The sequence below is a fragment of the Saimiri boliviensis genome, chromosome 17 (assembly GCF_048565385.1).
Source record: "Saimiri boliviensis isolate mSaiBol1 chromosome 17, mSaiBol1.pri, whole genome shotgun sequence".
NCBI classification, from domain to species: Eukaryota; Metazoa; Chordata; class Mammalia; order Primates; family Cebidae; genus Saimiri; species Saimiri boliviensis.
The window spans coordinates 45,114,236-45,136,201 of record NC_133465.1 but is presented as its reverse complement, the minus strand read 5'-3'; the positions used below and the strand labels follow the sequence as shown (position 1 = coordinate 45,136,201).

Genomic DNA, 21,966 nt, shown 5'->3' with positions numbered 1-21,966 from the left:
AGTGAGGTGTGGTGGTGCATGCCTGTAATCCCAGCTACTCAGGAGGCTGAGGCAGGATGATCCTTGAACCCAGAAGGCAGAAGCTGTGATTAGTCAAGATCGCGCCATTGCATTCCAGCCTGGGCAACAAGAGTGAAATTCCATCTCAAAAAAAAAAAAAAAATTAGGACAGTCACGGTGGCTCACGCCTAAAATCCTCGCACTTTGGGAGGCCAAGGCAGGTGGATCATGAGGTCAAGAGATCGAGACCATCCTGGTCAAAATGGTGAAACCCCGTCTCTACTAAAAATACAAAAAATTAGCTGGGCATGGTGGCACACACCTGTAATCCCAGCTACTCGGGAGGCTGAAGCAGGAGAATTGCTTGAACCCAGGAAGCAGAGGTTGTGATGAGCCAAGATCGCACCATTGCACTCCAGCCTGGGTAACAAGAGCCAAATTCCGTCTCAAAAAATGAAAAAAGCCGGGTGCGGTGGCTCAAGCCTGTAATCCCAGAACTTTGGTAGGCCGAAGCGGGTGGATCACGAGGTTGAGAGATCGAGACCATCCTGGTCAACATGGTGAAACCCCGTCTCTACTAAAAATACAAAAAAATTAGCTGGGCATGGTGGCACGTGCCTGTAATCCCAGCTACTCAGGAGGCTGAGGCAGGAGAATTGCCTGAACCCAGGAGGCGGAGGTTGCAGTGAGCCAAGATCGCGCCATTGCACTCCAGCCTGGGTAACAAGAGCGAAACTCCGTCTCAAAAAAAAAGGAAAAAAAAATTAGCATTATCAATAAACTTAGGCTAGGGGTGATGGCTCACGCCTATAATCCCAGTACTTTCGGAGGCCAAGGTGGGAAAATCACTTGAGGTCAGGAGTTCAAGACCAGCCTGGGCAACACAGCAAAACCCCTTCTCTATTAAAAATTTAAAAATTAGCCAGGCATGGTTTTGCATGGCTGTAGTCCCTGCTACTCGTGAGGCTGACTCGGGAGATTTGCTTGAATCCAGGAGGCAGAAGTTACAGTAACCCAAGATTCCGCCACGGCACTCCAGCGTGGCCAACAAAGCAAGACTATGTCTTGAAATTAAAAAAAAATAAACTTAATGATAAAATGAGTTAACCAGGTCTCAAATTCTTATTCTCTCTTCCCAAGTAATAATGTCATAAATACAGAGGTTCCTACTGAAAACATCAAAGGCATTTCCGGTTCATAAAAGCATGAAAATACTTTATGTTTAGATCAAGGTGGTTAATTTTTTCCAGTTCACTATAGGACTTACCTATCCATGTCATCATCTCCAGGTAATAAGGGAGGGAGGGGAAGTGGAGGCAACGTTGAAGTTTTCAGGTGTGGAATAGCAGCTGTTACAGATACTTGAGTCTTCACAGAAACCTGCACAGGGGGCTGAGAATTTGCCTGAGAGGACACAGCAGATGTCCTTGAGTGAGTAGAAGGGGGCAAAGCTGAAGTACTGGAAGAAGGAACCTGACTAAATCTTGGTTGAGAAGGAGGCAGAGGTGGTTGCTGTGGAAGAGCTGGTACTGGAGGCAAAGGTGGCAAAGGGGGAGTCTGAGGTGGAGGGGTGGTAGTTGGTAGAGGGGGTGGGGGAGAAGTAATTGTGGGGAGAGGTGGAGGGGTCTCCTTTTCTGATGTTTCTGTCTCCTTTGGAGTAACAACTTCCTCTTTCAATGCTATGGGTTTAGAGTCTCTTGTTCCCTGTGCTTTCAAATCTTTAAGAACAGGATGCTTCTCAGAGTTCTCATCCAACTTTACTTTCCCTGTATCTAAAGAATTTTTTACCTCTGTGTTTAGATGTGTTACATTCACCAGTTCAGTATCTGGGGCAGATTTTTCCAATTTTACACTTCTGGGTAACTTTTTAGACTCCAAACCTGAATCCTTAGCCTCTACTGAACTGTTCTCTTTTCTAGGCAAAAATACTGGTGAACCCTTGGATTCCTTTCCATCCATTTTTGCTGCTGCAGCAGCAGCTGCTCTTTCCTTCTTTTTCCTACTGAGTTCAGCTCCCAGACTCGAATTCAGTGGAAGCCTGACAGGTGAGATACTGGAATGACGACTGCGTGAACTGGATCTCTTCTTTTTACTATGAGAAGATGAATGTCTTGAATATGCAGGACTTCTACTTCTGGACTTCATGGATTTCCTACTGGAAAAATAAAAAGGCAGTTTAAAATGAATAGACTACAGTAGTATATGGAGGAAAACAGATCAACAAAACAAACTATGAAGAACGGTAACTTATCAATCTTAAAATAAATTAAGCCTTAGATTGGGCCAAGAAACCAGCCCAATTAAGGGGCACCCAAGACAGAGCTAAATGTAAGATGGGATCGTAAAATCCTGGAAAAAAAAAATGGACATTAGGTAGACTAAGTAAATCTAAATAAAGTATGGACTCCTGGCCGGGCGCGGTGGCTCAAGCCTGTAATCCCAGCACTTTGGGAGGCTGAGACGGGTGGATCACGAGGTCAAGAGATCGAGACCATCCTTGGTCAACATGGTGAAACCCGGTCTCTACTAAAAATACAAAAAATTAGCTGGGCATGGTGGTGCGTGCCTGTAATCCCAGCTACTCAGGAGGCTGAGGCAGAATTGCCTGAACCCAGGAGGCGGAGGTTGCAGTGAGCCGAGATCGCGCCACTGCACTCCAGCCTGGGTAACAAGAGTGAAACTCCGTCTCAAAAAAAAAAAAAAAAAGTATGGACTCCAGTTTACAATTATGTATCAATATTGGTTCTTAACTGTAACAACTGTACCACATTAATGTAAGATGTTAACAATGGGGGAACTGGATGTAGGGATATAAGAGAATTTTTTGTACTATCTTCACAATTTTTCTGTAAATCTAAAACTACTCTAAAAAAAATTAAGTTCACTTAAAAAATAGATTAGAATGAACTAAATCCTACATGAAAACATATCTCTATCATATTAACAATAAAATTATCCACTACTTAACTTATTCAACTGAAAAAAGATGGGTCACTATTTTTTTCACACATTAGAAAAGAAATAGCCAGAAAGAGAAAAAAAAAAGAAAAAGAAGAAAAATAGCCATATTCACAATGATTACTTTCAGAATTTTGATTTTAACCTTTGATAAAGTGAAAACAGGATAAAGTAGTAATACTCCACAGTAAAGGTAGGTTATATCCATCAGAAAGTTACAAACAACAAGCATCCTTCACCAAAACCTAAATTTGTTAACCAGAGAGCTATTTAACTGGCAGATCCCAGAAAAGTATGTTGTTCCTTGCATCTTCAGTTTATAATAAAGATGTAAAGTTTAAAAAAAAAGTACTAAACAAATTTCCAACACATAAGACTTAGGATTTACAAAACAAATGAAGTGCAGAAAATGTTTTACCAAAATAACTTGTTAGAACTCTTCAAAAACATAAGGGCTCCTGATATCTTTAATATAAAACGATTTCCAATTGGCTTTTTTAAAACTCATAAGGCAAAGTATTATTGCATTTTCAATTAATTTTCTTCTTAAAGAAGGCTTTGGAAATAAAATCTGGGAATCTATGGGGCAGATCATTTTAAGCTGAACCAAACTCTCATTAATTTTTTTGACATTTTACTAAAGCCTAATCTGCTGAAGCTTCAACGTAAGAAAAATAAAAAATAAAAATAAAAACATTAAAAGCATAATTGGACAAAACAAAATTTTCCCAGTGGTCTAAAACAAATTGCTTCTATTCTAGATCATCAATATCTCCCTGTATCTTTGATCAGGGGGATATGGTAAGACTAACATACAGTAAGACTGACATGAACCAAAATGTTTCAAAACAACATACATGTGTAAGGGAAACAACTTGCGTAATAGGGGAAACTGGATGCAGGGATATATGCTTCATAATAGCACCAATTATTTTCTTTTACCTATGCTGCTTTTTGCAAGTTAGCTTCCAAAAATTAAACTATAAAATTACTGGAATCAATAAAACTGAAAAACAGTAACACAAAACATGAACATGAGGACATAAGATACTGAAAGGTACTGACAATTACCCAAATATCCACTTACCCTTAAGGAAACAAATATTCCTCCTGTATATACTTGGCTGAAACAAGAGGTTTTCATTGCTTGAATTATAGCTAAGATAGGCAACATCTCTATCCCAGGGAAAATGTGGTAGCTAGCTACCAAGTACCACAAAACACTAATGCTAGCTAGCTACCAAGTACCACAAACTACTGTTTTTTTAGTCAGCATGACCAAATCTTCTTAAGGAAGTCTGTTAGAAACTCTTCAATTTCTGACAGAAGTCTACTGTTAGTAGGAGATTTGGATGGCCATATACTTGTGGTATTTTTAGTGATACAAATGCTACATTTAAGTTCCAAGTTCACTCTTCTAGAAGAAAGGGGAGGAGTAGACAAGTAGGAAAACACAGGCAGCAATAAGTAATGTGTCTTCTTAGATCATATCCTTTTTACAACACAGAGAAAGAAATGTCTTCAAAAACAAATGCATCTCCCCGACTCCCCGAATTAAGTTAGGTTCCACTCATTTGAAATGAAATTGCTACTATTAATCATTGCTAATTAGGTGGATGCAAAGACACTGCATTTCTGCCAAAGCATTTCAGCCTTGTAAAATGATGTTGCTTATTTCATTTCGACTGTTTTCCAAGGAAAAAAAACACAGAGAATATCATAGAAGGTATCTGTATGTTCCTCTACTTTGACTCTACAAAATTTGTGTGCTGTTTAGAATTTCAATCAATAAAAACATGTAATGCACACAAACACATAATGCTCTCTATAAGCCAACTAAAAGCATGTATGTGTCTCTGGGAACACTATATAATGTTTATATTTGCATCCTACAGTACCATATTGTGTCTCCAATTTTTTATAGACTTAATTTCACCATTACTAAATTACTGATTAGTTTAAATTATGTAAGTAGAGTTTTGTTTTTTGTTGTTGGTTTTTTTTTGTTTTTTTTTTGTTTTTTTGAGATGGGAGTTTCGCTCTTGTTGCCCAGACTACAATGTGATGGTGTGATTTCCATTCACTGCAACCTCTGTCTCCAGGATCAAGCAATTCTGCCTCAGCCTCTGAAGGAGCTGGAATTACAGGCATGCACTGCCACATCCAGCTAATTTTGTATTTTTAGTAGAGACGGGGTTTCTCCATATTGGTCAAGCTGGTCTCCAACTCCTGACCTCAGGTGATCCGCCTGCCGCGGCCTCCCAAAGCGCTGGGATTACAGGTGTGAGACACTACACCTTTTTTTTTTTTTTCCTGAGACAGACTGTCACTCTGTTGCCCAGGCTAGAGTGCAGTGGCAAGACCTTGGCTCACTACAACCTCTGCCTCCCGGATTCAAGCAATTCTCCTACCTCAGCCTCCTGAGTAGCTAGGACTATAGGCACGTGCCACCATGCCCGGCTAATTTTTGTATTTTTCGTAGAGATGAGGTTTCACAGCCGGGCGCGGTGGCTCAAGCCTGTAATCCCAGCACTTTGGGAGGCCGAGGCGGGTGGATCACGAGGTCGAGAGATCAAGACCATCCTGGTCAACATGGTGAAACCCCGTCTCTACTAAAAATACAAAAAGTTAGCTGGGCATGGTGGCATGTGCCTGTAATCCCAGCTACTCATGAGGCTGAGGCAGGAGAATTGCCTGAACCCAGGAGGCGGAGGTTGTGGTGAGCCGAGATCGCGCCATTGCACTCCAGCCTGGGTAACAAGAGCGAAACTCCGTCTCAAAAAAAAAAAAAAAAAAAAAGAGATGAGGTTTCACTGTGTTGGCCAGGCTGGTCGAGAACTCCTGACCTCGACGTGCCCTGGCCTCCAAAGGGCTGGGATTACAGGCATGGGCCACCTTGCCCAGCCTCCTCTACTCTTTTTTTTTTTTTTTTTTTTTTTTTTTTTTTTTAAAAAAAAGACAGGGTTTCACCATGTTGGTCAGGCTGGTCTTGAACTCCCGACCTCAGGTGATCTGCCCGCCCTGGCCTCCAAAGTGCTTGGATTACAGGCGTGAGCCACCATGCCCGGCCTGCCTCCTCTACTCTTAAAAAAGAACCTGAGATATGCTGTTTTCTCTAAGAATCCAAAAGGAATCTCTGGAAAGAAGCAGTTTTTACTGAAACTCCTTTTAGCGTTTTAGCCTTTGCACACTTCTGTATTCCCATGCCCTACGACAGTGAACAATTTTTACAGCCTTTATGAACTACTCTATTAAGAAATAAAAGGCCGGGCGCGGTGGCTCAAGCCTGTAATCCCAGCACTTTGGGAGGCTGAGGCGGGTGGATCACGAGGTCAAGAGATCGAGACCATCCTGGTCAACATGGTGAAACCCCGTCTCTACTAAAAATACAAAAAAATTAGCTGGGCATGGTGGCGCGTGCCTGTAATCCCAGCTACTCAGGAGGCTGAGGCAGGAGAATTACCTGAACCCAGGAGGTGGAGGTTGTGGTGAGCTGAGATCGCGCCATTGCACTCCAGCCTGGGTAACAAACTCCATCTCAAAAAAAAAAAAGAAAGAAAATATTCTGAGAATACTTTTTAGGCTTCCTTAAAAAACTAAGCAGCTTGGGCAGGTATAGTGGCTCACGTCTATAATCCCAGCACTGTGGGAGGCAGGTGGATCACATCACCTGAGGTCAGGCAATTGAGACCAACCTGGCCAACATGGTGAAATCTCCTCTCTACTAAAAAAATACAAAAATTCACCAGGCATGATTGCAGGTACCTGTAATCCCACCTACTCAGGAGGCTGAGGCAGGAGAAACGCTTGAACCTGAGAGAAGGAGTTTGCAGTGAGCCAAAATCATGCCACTATACTCCAACCTGGATGACAGAACATGACTCTGTCTCAGAAACAAAAAAAACTAAGCAGCTTTACAAATAAATGCTACACTTACGACTTAGTCATTTTACCATATGTAAATTTTACTCCTCACCCCTCCAAAAAGAAATGCAAATCCAGCTAATGGTAAACATGTTAACATGTTTAGAATGAAGTATACTGAGCCGGGCGCGGTGGCTCAAGCCTGTAATCCCAGCACTTTGGGAGGCCGAGGCGGGTGGATCACAAGGTCGAGAGATCGAGACCAACCTGGTCAACATGGTGAAACCCCGTCTCTACTAAAAATACAAAAAAAATTAGCTGGGCATGGTGGCGCGTGCCTGTAATCCCAGCTACTCAGGAGGCTGAGGCAGGAGAATTGCCTGAATCCAGGAGGCGGAGGTTGCGGTGAGCCGAGATCGCGCCATTGCACTCCAGCCTGGGTAACAAGAGTGAAACTCCGTCTCGAAAAAAAAAAAAAAAAAAAGAATGAAGTATACTGATACCTGCAACTTACTTTGAGATAAATGAAAAAAAAAAAAAAAAGATGAATGGAGAGATAGATGACAAAATACATAGCATTTTTTTTAAAGACAGAGTCTCAGGCTGGACACTGTGGCTCATGCCTGTAATCCCAGCACTTTGGGAGGCCAAGGCGGGTGGATCACAAGGTCAAGAGATCGAGACCATCCTGGCCAACATGGTGAAACTTCGTCTCTACTGAAAATATATAATTAGCTGGCTGTGGAGGGGTGCGCCTGTAGTCCCAGCTACTCCGGAAGCTGAGGCAGGAGAACTGCTTGAACTCAGGAGGCAGAGGTTGCAGTGAGCCAAGATCACGCCACTGCACTCCAGACTGGCACCTGGCGACAGAGTGAGACTCTGAGAAAAGACAGAGTCTCACTCTGTCATGTAGGCTGGAGTGCAATGGTGGAATCTTGGCTCACTGCAACCTCTGCCTCCGGGGTTCAACCCATTCTCGTGCCTCAGCCTCCCAAGTAGTTGGAACTATAGGTGTACGCCACCACACCTGGCTAATTTTTTATATTTTTAGTAGAGAATGAGTTTCACCATATTGCCAGGCTGATCTCGAATTTCTGACCTCGTGATCCATCCGCCTCAGTCTCCCAAAGTTCTAGGATTATAGGCATGAGCCACCACTCCCGCCCCAATTGTTTGTTTTTTTTTTTGAGAGAGGGTGTCACTCTGTTGCTCAGGCTAGAGTGCAATGGCATGATCACAGCTCACTACAGCCTTGACTTCCCAGGCTCAAGCGATCCTCCCAACTCAGCCTCCCAGGCAGTGGGGTCTACAGATGTGCACCACCATGCCCAGATAATTTTCTTTTATTTTTTTCTGTAGTGAAGGGGGCCTCACTATGCTGCCCAGCCTATTTATGGCAAATTTTTATCAAAAAATCTACATGTTAGATATCTGGGTGTTCACTATAATTCTTTTTTTTTTTTTTTTTTTTTGAGACGGAGTTTCGCTCTTGTTACCCAGGCTGGAGTGCAATGGCACAATCTCGGCTCACCGCAACCTCCGCCTCCTGGGCTCAGGCAATTCTCCTGCCTCAGCCTCCTAAGTAGCTGGGATTACAGGCACGCACCACCACACCCAGCTAGTTTTTTGTATTTTTAGTAGAGCCGGGGTTTCACTATGTTGACCAGGATGGTCTCGATCTCTCGACCTCGTGATCCACCCGCCTCGGCCTCCCAAAGTGCTGGGATTACAGGCTTGAGCCACCGCGCCCGGCTCACTACAATTCTTTGAACCTTTCTGTGCTTAAAAATTTCTCATAATAAAATGGAGGAAAGGCCAGGCACGGTGGCTCACGCCTGTAATCCCAACACTCTGGGAGGCCAAGGCAGGTAGATCAAATGAGGTCAGGAGTTCAAGACCAGCCTGGCCAACATAGTGAAACCCTGCCTCTACTAAAAATTCAAAAATGAGTTGGGTGTGGTAGCGCACACCTGTAATCCCAGCTATTCATGAGGCTGAAGCAGGAGAAACACTTGAACCTGGGAGGCGCAGGGAGCCGAGATCATGCCATTGCACTCCAGCCCGGGCAACAAGGGTAAAACCTTGTCTCAAAAAAAGAAAAAAATTAAATAATAAAATAAAATGGAGGAGAAAATATTAAGAATTTTAGCCCCTGACAGCTAGGGACACTCTGTAGCTTGATGTATTCATACCAGTTTATGAATAATTATAACTTCAAGTCAGCAAAAATTATACTGAAATACAAAAGCCATGCATGACCCAGGCATGGTGGCCTGTAACCCCAGCATTTTGGGGGGCGGGAGGATCACTTGAGCTCAGGAGTTCAAGACCAGCCTGGGTAATGGGGCAAAACCCAGTCTCTACCAAAAAAAAAAATTAGCCAGGCATGGTGGCATGTGCCTGCAATCCCAGCTACTCAGGAAGCTGAGGTGGGTGGACTGCTTGAGCCTAAGAGCTCAAGGCTGCGGTGAGCCAAGATGATGCCACTGCACTCCAGCCTAGGCAACATAGCAAGATCCTGTCTTTAAAAAAAAAAAAGTCAGCCGGGCACGGTGGTTCACGCCTGTAATCCCAGCACTTTGGGAAGCCGAGGCAGGTAGATCACGAGATCAAGAGATCAAGACCATCCTGGTCAACATGGTGAAACCCTGTCTCTACTAAAAATACGAAAATTAGCCGGGCGTGGTGGCTCATGCCCGTAATCCAAGCACTTTGGAGGCCAAGGCAGGTGGATTACCTGAGGTTGGGAGTTCAAGACCAGCCTGACCATCATGGTGAAACCCTGTCTATAAAGAAAAATATATGTATACAAAAATTAGCCGGGTGTTTGTCACATGCCTGTAGTCCCAGCTACTTGGGAGGCTGAGGCAGAAGAATCATTTGAACCCGAGAGGCGGAGGTTGCAGTGAGCTGAGACTGCACCACTGGGCTCCATCCTGGCAATAGAGCAAGACGCCGTCTCAAAAAAAAAAAAAAGCCATACATGGATTTTTTTCAAGTTATCACAATTTCTCTATTAATGTTCAACATTATCCTTACTCATAGTTTACTGAGTGGTATTATGTACAAGGCACTGTGCTACGCACTTCAAATTGACTAATTTAATAACAACCCTTAAAAATAGGTCTTTATTATTCCCATTTTACACTTGAAGCAACTTAGGCATGGAGAAATTAATTCATTCGCTAAAGCCCACAAAGCAACATTAGGATTCCAAAGGTCTAACTAAAGCCCACGTTCTGCTTTTGTGAACAGAGGTGAGGCCACAAAGGAGGTACATCTCTTTACCTAGGAACAAGAACAGTTTTCCAGATAATTCACAAAATTTCAAACTAGCATGCCTTCTCGAAAAAATAGAAAGAAGGCATTATGACCATGTGTTTTAGAGAAAGGTTGAAAATTGTCAGCAGTCACAAGGTAGGTCAGTGATGATGCTGTAAAGAAAACCAAATTGTCCTTGGAACCAATTTCTGACAGGTTATGCCATCAAAAGAATAATAGACTAATCAGCTGAATTTCCACTAAAACATCAATTAAAAGACAGGAATATTTTGTAATTATTAAAACAGTGCCAAGTAGGAAATGAATAAATGTACAGGTTTGGGGACTCAGTGGACAAGACAAATAGGATAACCTAGGCAATTAAGTTCCCAAATGAAACTTTGTAATTTCTTAAGTCTTCAACCAGGTCCCACAGAGTCTAAAGCACTAATACCAATGTAATTTTTAAAAAATTTAAAACTAAGCAACAGAAATAGCTAGATATGCTTTGAGAACTATTATCAACTCCATGCACTCACTAAGCAGAAGCCTTTGACGTTTCTCACTCAGAAGCTTACAACTGAAGACCCCACCACTGGAACTACCTACCTTTAGTGGTTTGAGGCCTATGCACTCTTCACTTTTCAAATTCTGGGTTAAGGGGAGGCAGACTCACACACTGGAATGACTAGCTGACAGCAAAGTGTTCTAGTCCAATGATGAACACTGGGGGCTTCCACACAACGTTAGCACGCTGAATGCCAATTCCTCACAACCCACCCTAAATGAGGAAGGACAGTTAGACAAATAGCTCACCTGGGGAGTGGACTTCGACTCAGAGATCGCTTGCTCAGGAAAGGGCTGCTGGACCGCCTTCGACCATAGGGACTGGGCGATCGCCCGCTATAAGAGCCACTTCTTTCGTAGCTGGACGACCGTCTCCTGCTATAGGGACTCACAGATCTCTGCCGCCTACTGTAGGGGCTCGGTGACCGGGTGCTGGACTGGTAGGCCGAAGGCTCCTTGTAAGGGGGGCTGATCGACTGCCTTCTCGAGGTACTTCCAGGACTTTTCTTGTAGGAGTCATAATTGCTCGAGGTATGAGATCTTGGGGGACTAAGGTCATAATCTTGGCCATAAGAAGCTCCCGAGGGGCTATCATCTTGTTTGGAGCTATCAGACCACTTCCTGTGGGGGCTCCTGGATCTCCGTTTTGGGCTGTCCACTGTTTTGTAACTTTTGGGTGTTTCCCTTTTTCGATGACTTTTACTCCGGTCTTTGTGCCCAGACTTCAGCTCCCGTTCTTTCCTGGTCTTCTCCTTGTGGAGCTTGGATGACCTGGATTCCTTGCTGCTGCTTTTGGCTACCTGTGCCTTCCCATAGTCATCAGTTTCCTCATTCGAACGCTTTGAACTTCCTGATATCCGGTCCTTCATCGATCCCGACTTGCTGGAGACTTCCTGGCTTTTTTCTTTTTCGGTCTGTTTAGCTTTCAGTAAGTCCCGGGAACGCCGGTGCTGGTGGTGACGATGTTTGTGCAGGCGGTCGCTCCGATCTGATCCACGACGTTCGTCGTTCTCCCTTCTGTCTAGTTTGAAGGCCATGTCATCGGAGAAGGTGTCGGAATCAGAGCTGATATCATCATACTCCACCAAAGGTTTGATAACTGTACCCAAGGATGCTGCTTCGGGGGTCACCAACCCCATGTCTTTGGAGTGCTTGGACTTATGCCGCTTGTGCTTCGACACCAAGCGGTGACGCTCTCTGCTGTTAGAGCTGCCGCCTCCCGATGACGGCTGCAAAGTTCCAGAAGCTCCTCCACTCCCGTCCTTCTTGCCCCCATGTCTCTCTGAATTGGGCATTCCCCTTCCCCTGAACTGAAGAAGGGAAAAAGTTCCCCAGCACTCCAAAAAGCAACCCCCACCCACCCCCCCAACCCCGACTCCACGCCCACCGAAGCGCCCCGGGAAGCGGGTGGGGAGGGCAGGGACGGTGGCCCAGGCTCCTCCTCCCTCCCGACGCCTCAGCACCCTCCTACATGAGGTGGGGGGGTGAAGGAGCGAGGGAAGAAATGAGAGTTCCTCAGCAGTGGAGTTGCGAGACAACCGGGAGCCGGCTCAAGTCTGTGTCCTTTTTTCGCCCCGCCGAGCCACTCCTCGGGCCCGGGAGCCGGGGAGGTCGAGGAAGTGAGAAGCCGATGGCCCGGGGCTGTGAGGCCGACTCCGGCTCTGGGGCCCTGCGAGGACTACGCGGGCCCTTCCCCTACCCGGTAGCCCGGCTCAGGGCGGCTTCCTGTCGCCGGGGTCCCGCGGCCTAGGTGCCTTACGCCCCCTTTGTCCCTCGCTCCTGAAGGAGCCCCCTTTCTTGCCTCCGTCTCACCCCCACACCACACACACACACACATACACACACACACACTCGCTCCCTCACAGACTCAGTCACACACTAGATTAAACCGAAACGGTACTTGGAGGGGGGGAGGGGCAATCCCAGAAATCGTCGCGAGAGTCCAGTAGCCTCTCGCGATGTTTCGTGCTACGCTTTCACCTCACTCCGCTGCTTCATCAAACAACGCGAGATCACGTCCCGAACAAGAAACGCGACTCTCTTGACTCTCGCGATTAGCTCTCGCTTCCCCATTTGAGCAAAGCTTTATTGAAACGGAACAAACCGAGTGGTTTTTTTTTTTTTTTTTAAATCAAAGCTTTATCGATAACTCGTTAAACAAACACACCCAGGCTCCGTGACAAACTAATTTTAGCATCCTTTTTAACAAGTCTTTTAACTACCAGGATGACTTTTTTTTTTTTTTTTTTTGTGACAGAATCTCGCTCTGACGCCCAGGCTGGAGTGCAATGGCGCGATCGCAGCTCACTGCAACCTCCGCCTCCCAGGTTCAAGCGATTCTCTTGCTTCAGTCCCGAGTAGCTGAAATTACTGGAGCCCGCCACAAAGGCCGGCTAATTTTCGTATTTTTAGTAGAGACGGTTTTTTTTTGTTGTTGTTGTTGTTGTTTTTGTTTTTTTTTTTTTGAGACGGAGTTTCGCTCTTGTTACCCAGGCTGGAGCGCAATGGCGCGATCTCGGCTCACCGCAACTTCCGCCTCCTGGGTTCGGGCAATTCTCCTGCTTCAGCCTCCTGAGTAGCTGGGATTACAGGCACGTGCCACCATGCCCAGCTAATTTTTTAGTAGAGACGGGGTTTCACCATGTTGACCAGGATGGTCTCGATCTCTTGACCTCGTGATCCACCCGCCTCGGCCTCCCAAAGTGCTGGGATTACAGGCTTGAGCCACCGCGCCCGGCCGAGACGGGTTTTCACCATGTTGGCCACGCTCGTCGCGAATTCAAGTGATCCTCCCGCCTCAGCCTCCCAAAGTTACAGGAATTACAGGCGTGAACCCCCGCACCCGGCCGTTTTTTTTTTGTTTGTTTGTTGAGACAAGGTCGCTCTGTCGCCCAGACTGGATTGCAGTGCCGTGATCTCGGCTCGCTGCAGCCTTCAACTCAAGCAATCCTCTCACATCAGCCAGCCGAGTAGTTGAAACTACGGGCTCGAGCCACGATGCTGGGCTTGTTTCTATTTTTCGTAGAGATGAGTTTCGCCATGTTGCCCAGGCTAGTCTCGAACCCCTAGATTCAAGCGATCGTTGGTCTTGAACTCCTAGACTGAAGCAATCCGCCCGCCTGGTTCTCCCAAAGTGCTGGGATTACAGATTCGAGCCACCGCGCCCGACTGAGATGATTTACAGAGCAAAGGGCAAATGTGGGGACACTTCAACCCAAGTTCCTGAGTGTTTAAACAGTGCTTCCCACATATAGGTTGTGTGCTATGAGCCAAGCATTTTACACATATTATCTCTAAATTTTCACAAGTATCCTGCAAAACATGAGATCTTCATCCCTGTTTTATGGAAAACGAATCCCAGCCTCAAGGAAGTTGAATCATTTAGTCCAACAAGTGCCACAGTCCAGATTCAAATTCATGTCTTTCTGAGACTAAAGCTCTTCCATCCTATGGCGCTGTCTCGTCACCAATCTTTGCTTCAAATCTCAGAACCTAAAAGCTCATCCCAGGCTGGGCGCGGTGGCTCAAGCCTGTAATCCCAGCACTTTGGGAGGCCGAGGCGGGTGGATCACGAGGTCAAGAGATCGAGACCATCCTGGTCAACATAGTGAAACCCCGTCTGTACTAAAAAAAAAAAAAAAAAAGCTCATCCCATCTCGAGATCCTCCCATGGCTATTACGGGATAACTTAGCCTTTCATCCTCACACAAAACACTGTAATAAGAACAAGAAAGTGTAGTATTAATTAACAATAAAATAACACTAACTTACACTGGCCCCTCATTTATTACTTTTAAAAACTTTCATGTACCCTGTCATTACATCTTTTTTTTTTTTTTTTTTTTTTTTTTTTTTTTTTTTTTTTGAGACGGAGTTTCGCTCTTGTTACCCAGGCTGGAGTGCAATGGCGAGATCTACGCTCACCGCAACCTCCACCTCCTGGGTTCAGGCAATTCTCCTGCCTCAGCCTCCTGAGTAGCTGAGACTGCAGGCGTGCGCCACCATGCCCAGCTAATTTTTGTATTTTTAGTAGAGACAGGGTTTCACCATGTTGACCAGGATGGTCTCGATCTCTTGACCCTCGTGATCCACCCGCCTCGGACTCCCAAAGTGCTGGGATTGCAGATGTGAGCCACCGCGCCCGGACAAGTCATCACATCTTCTCAAGAGTCCTCTGAAATAGATTGTATAGGTGAGAAAACTTCGACTTGGAGAAGTGAAGTGGCTTGTCCAAAAATGAGAAATTCAGTTGGTAAATTCCGGACCAGAAAACATTCTGAGTGAAGGTAGACTCCATTCTCAAAAATCACAGTGTAAATGTTCTTGTTCCTTTTGCTCACATGGCTACCCAAAACATTTTTTTTTGTTGTTTTACCAAATTCCGTGTGTGCATGTATGTGCGTGTGTGTGTGTGTGTGTGTGTGTGTGTGTGAGAGAGAGAGAGAGAGAGAGAGAGAGAGAGAGAGAGACAGGGTCTCACTCTATCGCTCAGGTTGTAGTGCAGTGGCACAATCATAACTCACTGTAGCCTCAACCTCATGGGCTCAGGTGATCCTCCCACCTAAGCCTCCTGAGTAGCTGAGACTACAAGCATAGGCCACCAGCCCAGCTAATTTTTATTTTTATTTTTTTATAGAGACAGAGGGCTCACTATGTTGCCCAGTCTGGCCTCAGAATCCTTGGCTCAAGCAATCCATCACCCTTGCTCTCCCAAAGTGTTGGGATTATAGGTGTGAGCCACCACACCAGCCTCCCTAAATATTTGACTCCATAAATATAGTTTGTAAAATAAAAAGACCGGCTGGGCACAGTGGCTCACGCCTGCAATTCCAGCACTTTAGGAGGCTGAGGCAGGTGGATCACCTGAGGTTGGGAGTTCAAGACCAGCCAGACCAACATGGAGAAACCTCATCTCTACTAAAAATACAAAAATTAGCTGGATGTGGTGGCACATGCTTGTAATCCTACCTACTTGGGAGGTTGAGGCAGAAGAATCACTTGAACCCAGGAGGCAGAGATTGCTGTGAGCCAAGATTGCACCATTGCACTCCAGTCTGGGCAACAAGAGCAAAACTCCATCTAAAAAAAAAAAAGAAAGAAAAGATGAAATTCTCCACGACAACTTTTTAATCTTCTATGGAAGTAAAATTAATGCTATCAAGAAAAAAAGTGACTGGGCTCGGTGGCTCACGCCTGTAATTCCAACACTGGGAGATCAAGAGAGGCGAATCATTTGAGTTCAGGAGATTAAAACCAGCCTGGCCAATGTGGCAAAACTCCATCTCTACTAAAAATATAAAAATTAGAGGCCAAGCACGGTGGCTCACACCTGTAATCCTAGCATTTTGGGAGGCCGAAGTGCACGGATAACTTGAGGTCAGGAGTTCGAGACTAGCCTGGCCAACATGGTGAAACCCTGTCTCTACTAAAAACACAAAAATTAGCCAGGTTTAGTGGTGCTCACCTGTAATCACAGACACTCAGGAGGCTGAGGCAGGAGAATTGTTTGAACCTGGAAGGCAGAGGTTGCAGTGAGCAGAGATCACACCACTATACTCCAGCCTGGGTGACAGAGCAAGACTCCATCACAAAAAAAAAAAAAAAAAAAAATTACAAAAAATTAGCCAGTCATGGTGGTGTACACCTGTAATTACAGCTACTCAGAGGCTGAGGCATGAGAATCACTAGAACCTGGGAGACAAAGGTTGCAGTGAGCTAAGACTGGGCCACTGCACTCCAGCCTGGGCCACAGAAACTCTGTCTTAAAAAAAAAAAAAAAAAGCTAACGAAAAGAAAAAAAGGGCTGGGTGCAGTAGCTCACACCTCTAATCCTAGCACTTTGGGAGGCTGAGGCAGGCGGATGATGAGGTCAGGAGATAGAGACCATCCTGGCCAACATGGCAAAAACCCTTTTCTACTAAAAATACAAAAATTAGCCAGGCACGGTGGTATGTGCTTGTCGTCCCAGCTACTCAGGAGGCTGAGGCAGGACAATTTTTTGAACCCAGGAGGTGGAGGCCGCAGTGACCCTAGATTGCACCGCTTCACTCCAGTCTTGGTGACAGAGTGAGACGCTGTCTCAAAAAGAAAAGAAAAGAAAAAAAGGCTGAGTGTGGTGGCTCACACCTATAATACCAACAATTTGGGAGGCCAACATGGGAGGATCTCATGAGCCCAGAAGTTGAAGACCAGCCTGGGCAACATGTTGAGATCTCTGACTCTACAAAAAAATGCAAGAAATTGGCCGGGCGCGGTGGCTCAAGCTTGTAATCCCAGCACTTTGGGAGGCCGAGGCGGGTGGATCACGAGGTCGAGAGATCGAGACCATCCTGGTCAACATGGTGAAACCCCGTCTCTACTAAAAATACAAAAAATTAGCTGGGCATGGTGGCTTGTGCCTGTAATCCCAGCTACTCAGGAGGCTGAGGCAGGAGAATTGCCTGAACCCAGGAGAGGGAGGTTGCGGTGAGCCGAGATCGCGCCATTGCACTCCAGCCTGGGTAACAAGAGTGAAACTCCGTCTCAAAAAAAAAAAAAAAAAATGCAAGAAATTAGTTAGGCCACGGTGGTGCCTGCCTGTAGTCCCAGCTACTCTCTGAGGCTGAGGCGGGAGGATCACTTGAGCCCAGGAGGTCAAGGCTGCAATGAGCCATGATCATGCTACTGCACTCCAGCCTGGGTGATAGAACAGGAAACTGTCTCAAGAAAAGAAAAGAGGCCAGGCGCGGTGGCTCAAGCCTGTAATCCCAGCACTTTGGGAGGCCAAGGCGGGTGGATCACGAGGTCAAGAGATCAAGACCATCCTGGTCAACATGGTGAAACCCCGTCTCTACTAAAAATACAAAAAATTAGCTGGGCATGGTGGTGCGTGCCTGTAATCCCAGCTACTCAGGAGGCTGAGGCAGGAGAATTGACTGAACCCAGGAGGCGGAGGTTGTGGTGAGCATAGATCTCGCCATTGCACTCCAGCCTGGGTAACAAGAGTGAAACTCCGTCTCAAAAAAAAAAAGAAAAGAAAAGAAAAAAGAAAAACACAAGCACTGGAACTCAAGTGTGAACACTCCTTATTCACTGCTATAGGAGGATAGGAGGTCCGGGATATAAAAGTCCTCACCAATTTATTTTTTTGAGATAAGTCCTTGCTCTGTTACCCAGGCTGGAGTACAGTGGTATGACCATGACTCACTCCAGTCTTTACCTTCCCAGCTCAAGCAATCCTCCAGCCTCAGCCTCTCCAGTGGCTGGGATTACAGGTGCAAGCCACACAGCCTGGTCTTTTTTTTATTTTTTGTAAAGATGGGATCTTGCTATGTTGCCCAAGCTGTACTTGAAGTCCTCAACTCAAGGGATCCCCCACCTTGGCCTCCCAAGATGCCTGGACTACAGGTTAAGAGCTACTGTGTGTGGCCTTCACCAGCTTTGTTTGTTTGTTTGTTTGTTTCTTTTTTGAGACTTTCGCTCTTGTTACCCAGGCTGGAGTGCAATGGTGCGATCTCGGCTCACCGCAACCTCCGCCTTCTGGGTTCAGGCAATTCTGCTGTCTCAGCCTCCTGTGTAGCTGGGATTACAGGCACGCACCACCATGCCCAGCTAACTTTTTGTATTTTTAGTAGAGACGGGGTTTCACCTTGTTGACCAGGATGGTCTCGATCTGTTGACCAGGATGGTCTCGATCTCTTGACCTCGTGATCCACCTGCCTTGGCCTCCCAAAGTGCTGGGATTACAGGCTTGAGTCACCGCGCCCGGCCTGTTTGTTTGTTTTTTGAGACAGAGTCTCACTTGCTCACCAGGCTGGAGTGCAGTGGCATGATCTCAGCTCACTGTAACCTCTGCCTCCTGGGTTCAAGCAATTTTCTGCCATTGCCTACCGAGTAATTGGGATTACAGGTGCCCACCACCATGCCCAGGTAATTTATTTGTATTTATTTGTTTTGTTTTTGATACAGAGTCTCTGTCACTCAAGTTGGAGTGCAGTGGCACAATCTAGGCTCACGGCAACCTCTGCCACCTGGGTTCAAACGATTCTCCTGCTTCAGCCTCCCAATTAGCTGGGATTACAGGCAACTGCCACCGCACCTGGGTAATTTTTGTAGTTTTAGTAGAGATGGGATTTCACCATCTTGGCTAGGCTGGTCTTGAACTCCTGACCTTGTGATCCACCTGCGCCAGCCTCACAAAGAGCTAGGATTACAGGTGAGACCCACCGCGCCTGGCCAAGATTAAATTTATTTATTTATTTATTTTTTGAGACAGAGTTTCGCTCTTGTTACCCAGGCTGGAGTGCAATGGCGCAATCTCGGCTCGGCGCAATCTCGGCTCACCGCAACCTCTGCCTCCTGGGTTCAGGCAATTCTCCTGCCTCAGCCTCCTGAGTAGCTCGGATTATAGGCACGTGCCACCATGCCCAGCTACTTTTTTATATTTTTAGTAGAGACGGGGTTTCACCATGTTGACCAGGATGGTCTCGATCTCTTGACCTCATGATCCACCCGCCTCGGCCTCCCAAAGTGCTGGGATTACAGGCGTGAGCCACTGCACCTGGCCCAATATTATTTTATATTATATTATAATATAATAATATATTAATATATTTCAATATAATGTTATAATGCAATAATATATTACATTATAATATACTATAAATATAATATAATAATAATAACGCCAGCTGGGCATGGTGACACGTGCCTGTATTCCAAACTACTCAGGAGGCTGAGGCAGGAGAATCGCTTGAAGGCAAAGGTTGCAGTGAGCCAAGATTGTGCCAGTGCACTCTACCGTGCCCACCCTGTATCTAAATTTTGAAATACAAAATCTACTGTAAACTGCAGGTATTGACCCAATAACTGGTGAGATTAGTGCTTTTGGCCAGGCACAGTGGCTTATGCCTGTAATCTCACTTTGGGAGGCCGAGGCAGGTGGATCACAAAGTTAGGAGTTCCAGACCAACCTGGCCAACATGGTGAAACCCCATTTCTACTAAAAATACAAAAATTAGCCGGGCGTAGTGGTGGGCACCTGTAATCCCAGCTACTCAGGAGGTTGAGGCAGGAGAATTGCTTAAACCCAGGAGGTGGAGGTTGCAGGGAGTCGAGACCACACCACTGCACTCCAGCCTGGGCAACAGAGTGAGACTCTGTCTCAAAAAAAAAAAAAAAAAAAAAAAAAAAAAAAAAAAAAATAGTGCTTTTGTAAAATAAGGGTTGCTTCATTCTACAGAAAAACTTTCAGAAATTCCAGGATTGCTCCATTTGTTTTATTTGCATAACATTCAAGGGCGGAGTCAGGGCAACTCTGAGAACCCCAAGGTGATCAGTCAGGTGATGGCAATACTTTGCCTGTAAATCCCCTAAAACAAGGCAGAAAGTTTCTATTTAGGCTGTACCCAAGAGGAAATATTTAAAGTTTCAATGGCTCTTTTTCCTCACAAACCAATGTGTTAGTTTAGATTTTAGGTTTAAAGAGTCCTCTGGAGCTGCTGGACTCAGTGGCACACACCTGTAATCCCAGCACTTTGGGAGGCTGAGCCAGGTGGATCAGTTGAGATCAGGAGTTCAAGACTAGCCTGGCCTACAGGGTGAAACTTCGTCTCTACTAAAAATACAAAAATTAGCTGGGCGTGGTGGTGGGTGCCAATATATAGTACCAGCTACTGGGGAGGCTGAGGCAGGAGAATCACTTGAATCCAGGAGGTGGATGTTGTAGTCAGCCAAAATCACGCCCCTGCACTCCAGCCTGGGCAACAAGAGTGAAACTCTGTCTCAAAAAAAAAAAGGAGTCCTGACGCCGGGCGCGGTGGCTCAAGCCTGTAATCCCAGCACTTTGGGAGGCCGAGGCGGGTGGATCACGAGGTTGAGAGATCCAGACCATCCTGGTCAACATGGTGAAACCCCGTCTCTACTAAAAGTGCAAAAAATTAGCTGGGCATGGTGGCACGTGCCTGTAATCCCAGCTACTCAGGAGGCTGAGGCAGGAGAATTGCCTGAGCCCAGGAGGCGGAGGTTGCGGTGAGCCGAGGTCGCACCATTGCACTCCAGCCTGGGTAACAAGGGCGAAACTCCGTCTCAAAAAAAAAAAAAAAAAAAAAAAGGAGTCCTATGGAGCCTCCTTCAAAGTTTAGTGACTTATGATTTGCCCATTGTACCCATTTTGCTATATATGAAAATTGGTCCTATATGTACCTTGAATAATTTTCTTGTTGAATGACATTGCTCTCTTATCTTCTAGAGTACAACTTTTCCAAAGGTGTCTTTCATCTGCATTTTCACATGACAAATGATAACTTCTCATTCCATTCTGTAACCAAAAGTTAGTAAAGTTTATTTATTTATATTATTATTATTATTATTATTTTTGTAGAGACCGGGTTTCACCCATGTCAGTCAGGATGGTCTCAATCTCTTGACCTCATGATCCACCCACCTCAGCCTTCCAGTTGCTGGGATTACAGGCGTGAGCCACCACACCCGGCCTAACTTTATAAAACTTACAAATATACTTTACGGAGGTGTGCAGTGGCTCACGCCTGCAATCCTAGCACTTTCGAAGGCCAAGGCGGGTGAATCACCTGAGGTCATGAGTTTGAGACCAGCTTGCCCAACGTGGAGAAACCCTATCTCTATTAAAAATACAAAAAACTGGCCAGGCGTGGTGGCTCACACCTGTAATACAAGCACTTTGGAGGCCAAGGCGGGCGGATCACCTGAGGTCGGGAGTTCAAGAGCAGCCTGACCAACATGGTGAAACCCCGTCTTTAAAAAAAAAAAGAAAAAAAATTAGCTGGGCATGGTGGTGCATGTCTGTAATCCCACTTACTTGTGAGGCTGAGGCAGGAGAATCACTTGAACCTGGGAGGTGGAGGTTGCAGTGAGCCAAGATTGCCCTATTGCACTCCAGCCTGGGCAACAAGAGAGAAACTCTGCCTCCAAAAAAAAAAAAGCTTTGTAAAGTTAAAAATTTTCTAGCAACACTTTGTAGTACAGACATTATTTTTTATTTTACTTATTTTATTTATTTATTTATTTTTTGAGACGGAGTTTCACTTTTGTTACCCAGGCGGGAGTGCAATGGCACGATCTTGGCTCACCGCAACCTCTGCCTCCTGGGTTCAGGCAATTCTCCTGCCTCAGCCTCCTGAGTAGCTGGGATTACAGGCACGAGCCACCATGCCCAGCTAATTTTTTGTATTTTTAGTAGAGACGGGGTTTCACCATGTTGACCAGGATGGGCTCGATCTTCTGACCTCGTGATCCACCCGCCTCGGCCTCCCAAAGTGCTGGGATTACAGGCGTGAGCCACCGCACCTGGCCCTTATT

The 21,966-nt window shown here is 45.8% G+C and overlaps 1 protein-coding gene across 4 annotated transcripts in view; it reads right to left on the bottom strand.

Annotated features, from left to right (window-relative positions):
- CDK12 (cyclin dependent kinase 12) overlaps positions 1 to 12,587 on the bottom strand; it is an 82,077-nt gene extending 69,490 nt beyond the window's left edge. For 2 of the 4 annotated variants that reach the window (XM_039476817.2, XM_039476819.2), the window contains exons 1-2: positions 10,900 to 12,586; positions 1,268 to 2,155 (exon numbers count right to left, since the gene is read on the bottom strand). In XM_039476817.2, the coding sequence (XP_039332751.2) occupies positions 1,268 to 2,155; positions 10,900 to 11,945 (1,934 nt within the window). In that variant the 5' untranslated portion in view covers positions 11,946 to 12,586. Of the gene's footprint in view, positions 1 to 1,267; positions 2,156 to 10,899 lie in introns of all 4 variants that reach the window. The other 2 variants (XM_074388694.1, XM_039476818.2) reach the window with 2 other exon arrangements.
- Between the last annotated feature and the right edge of the window lie 9,379 nt (positions 12,588 to 21,966).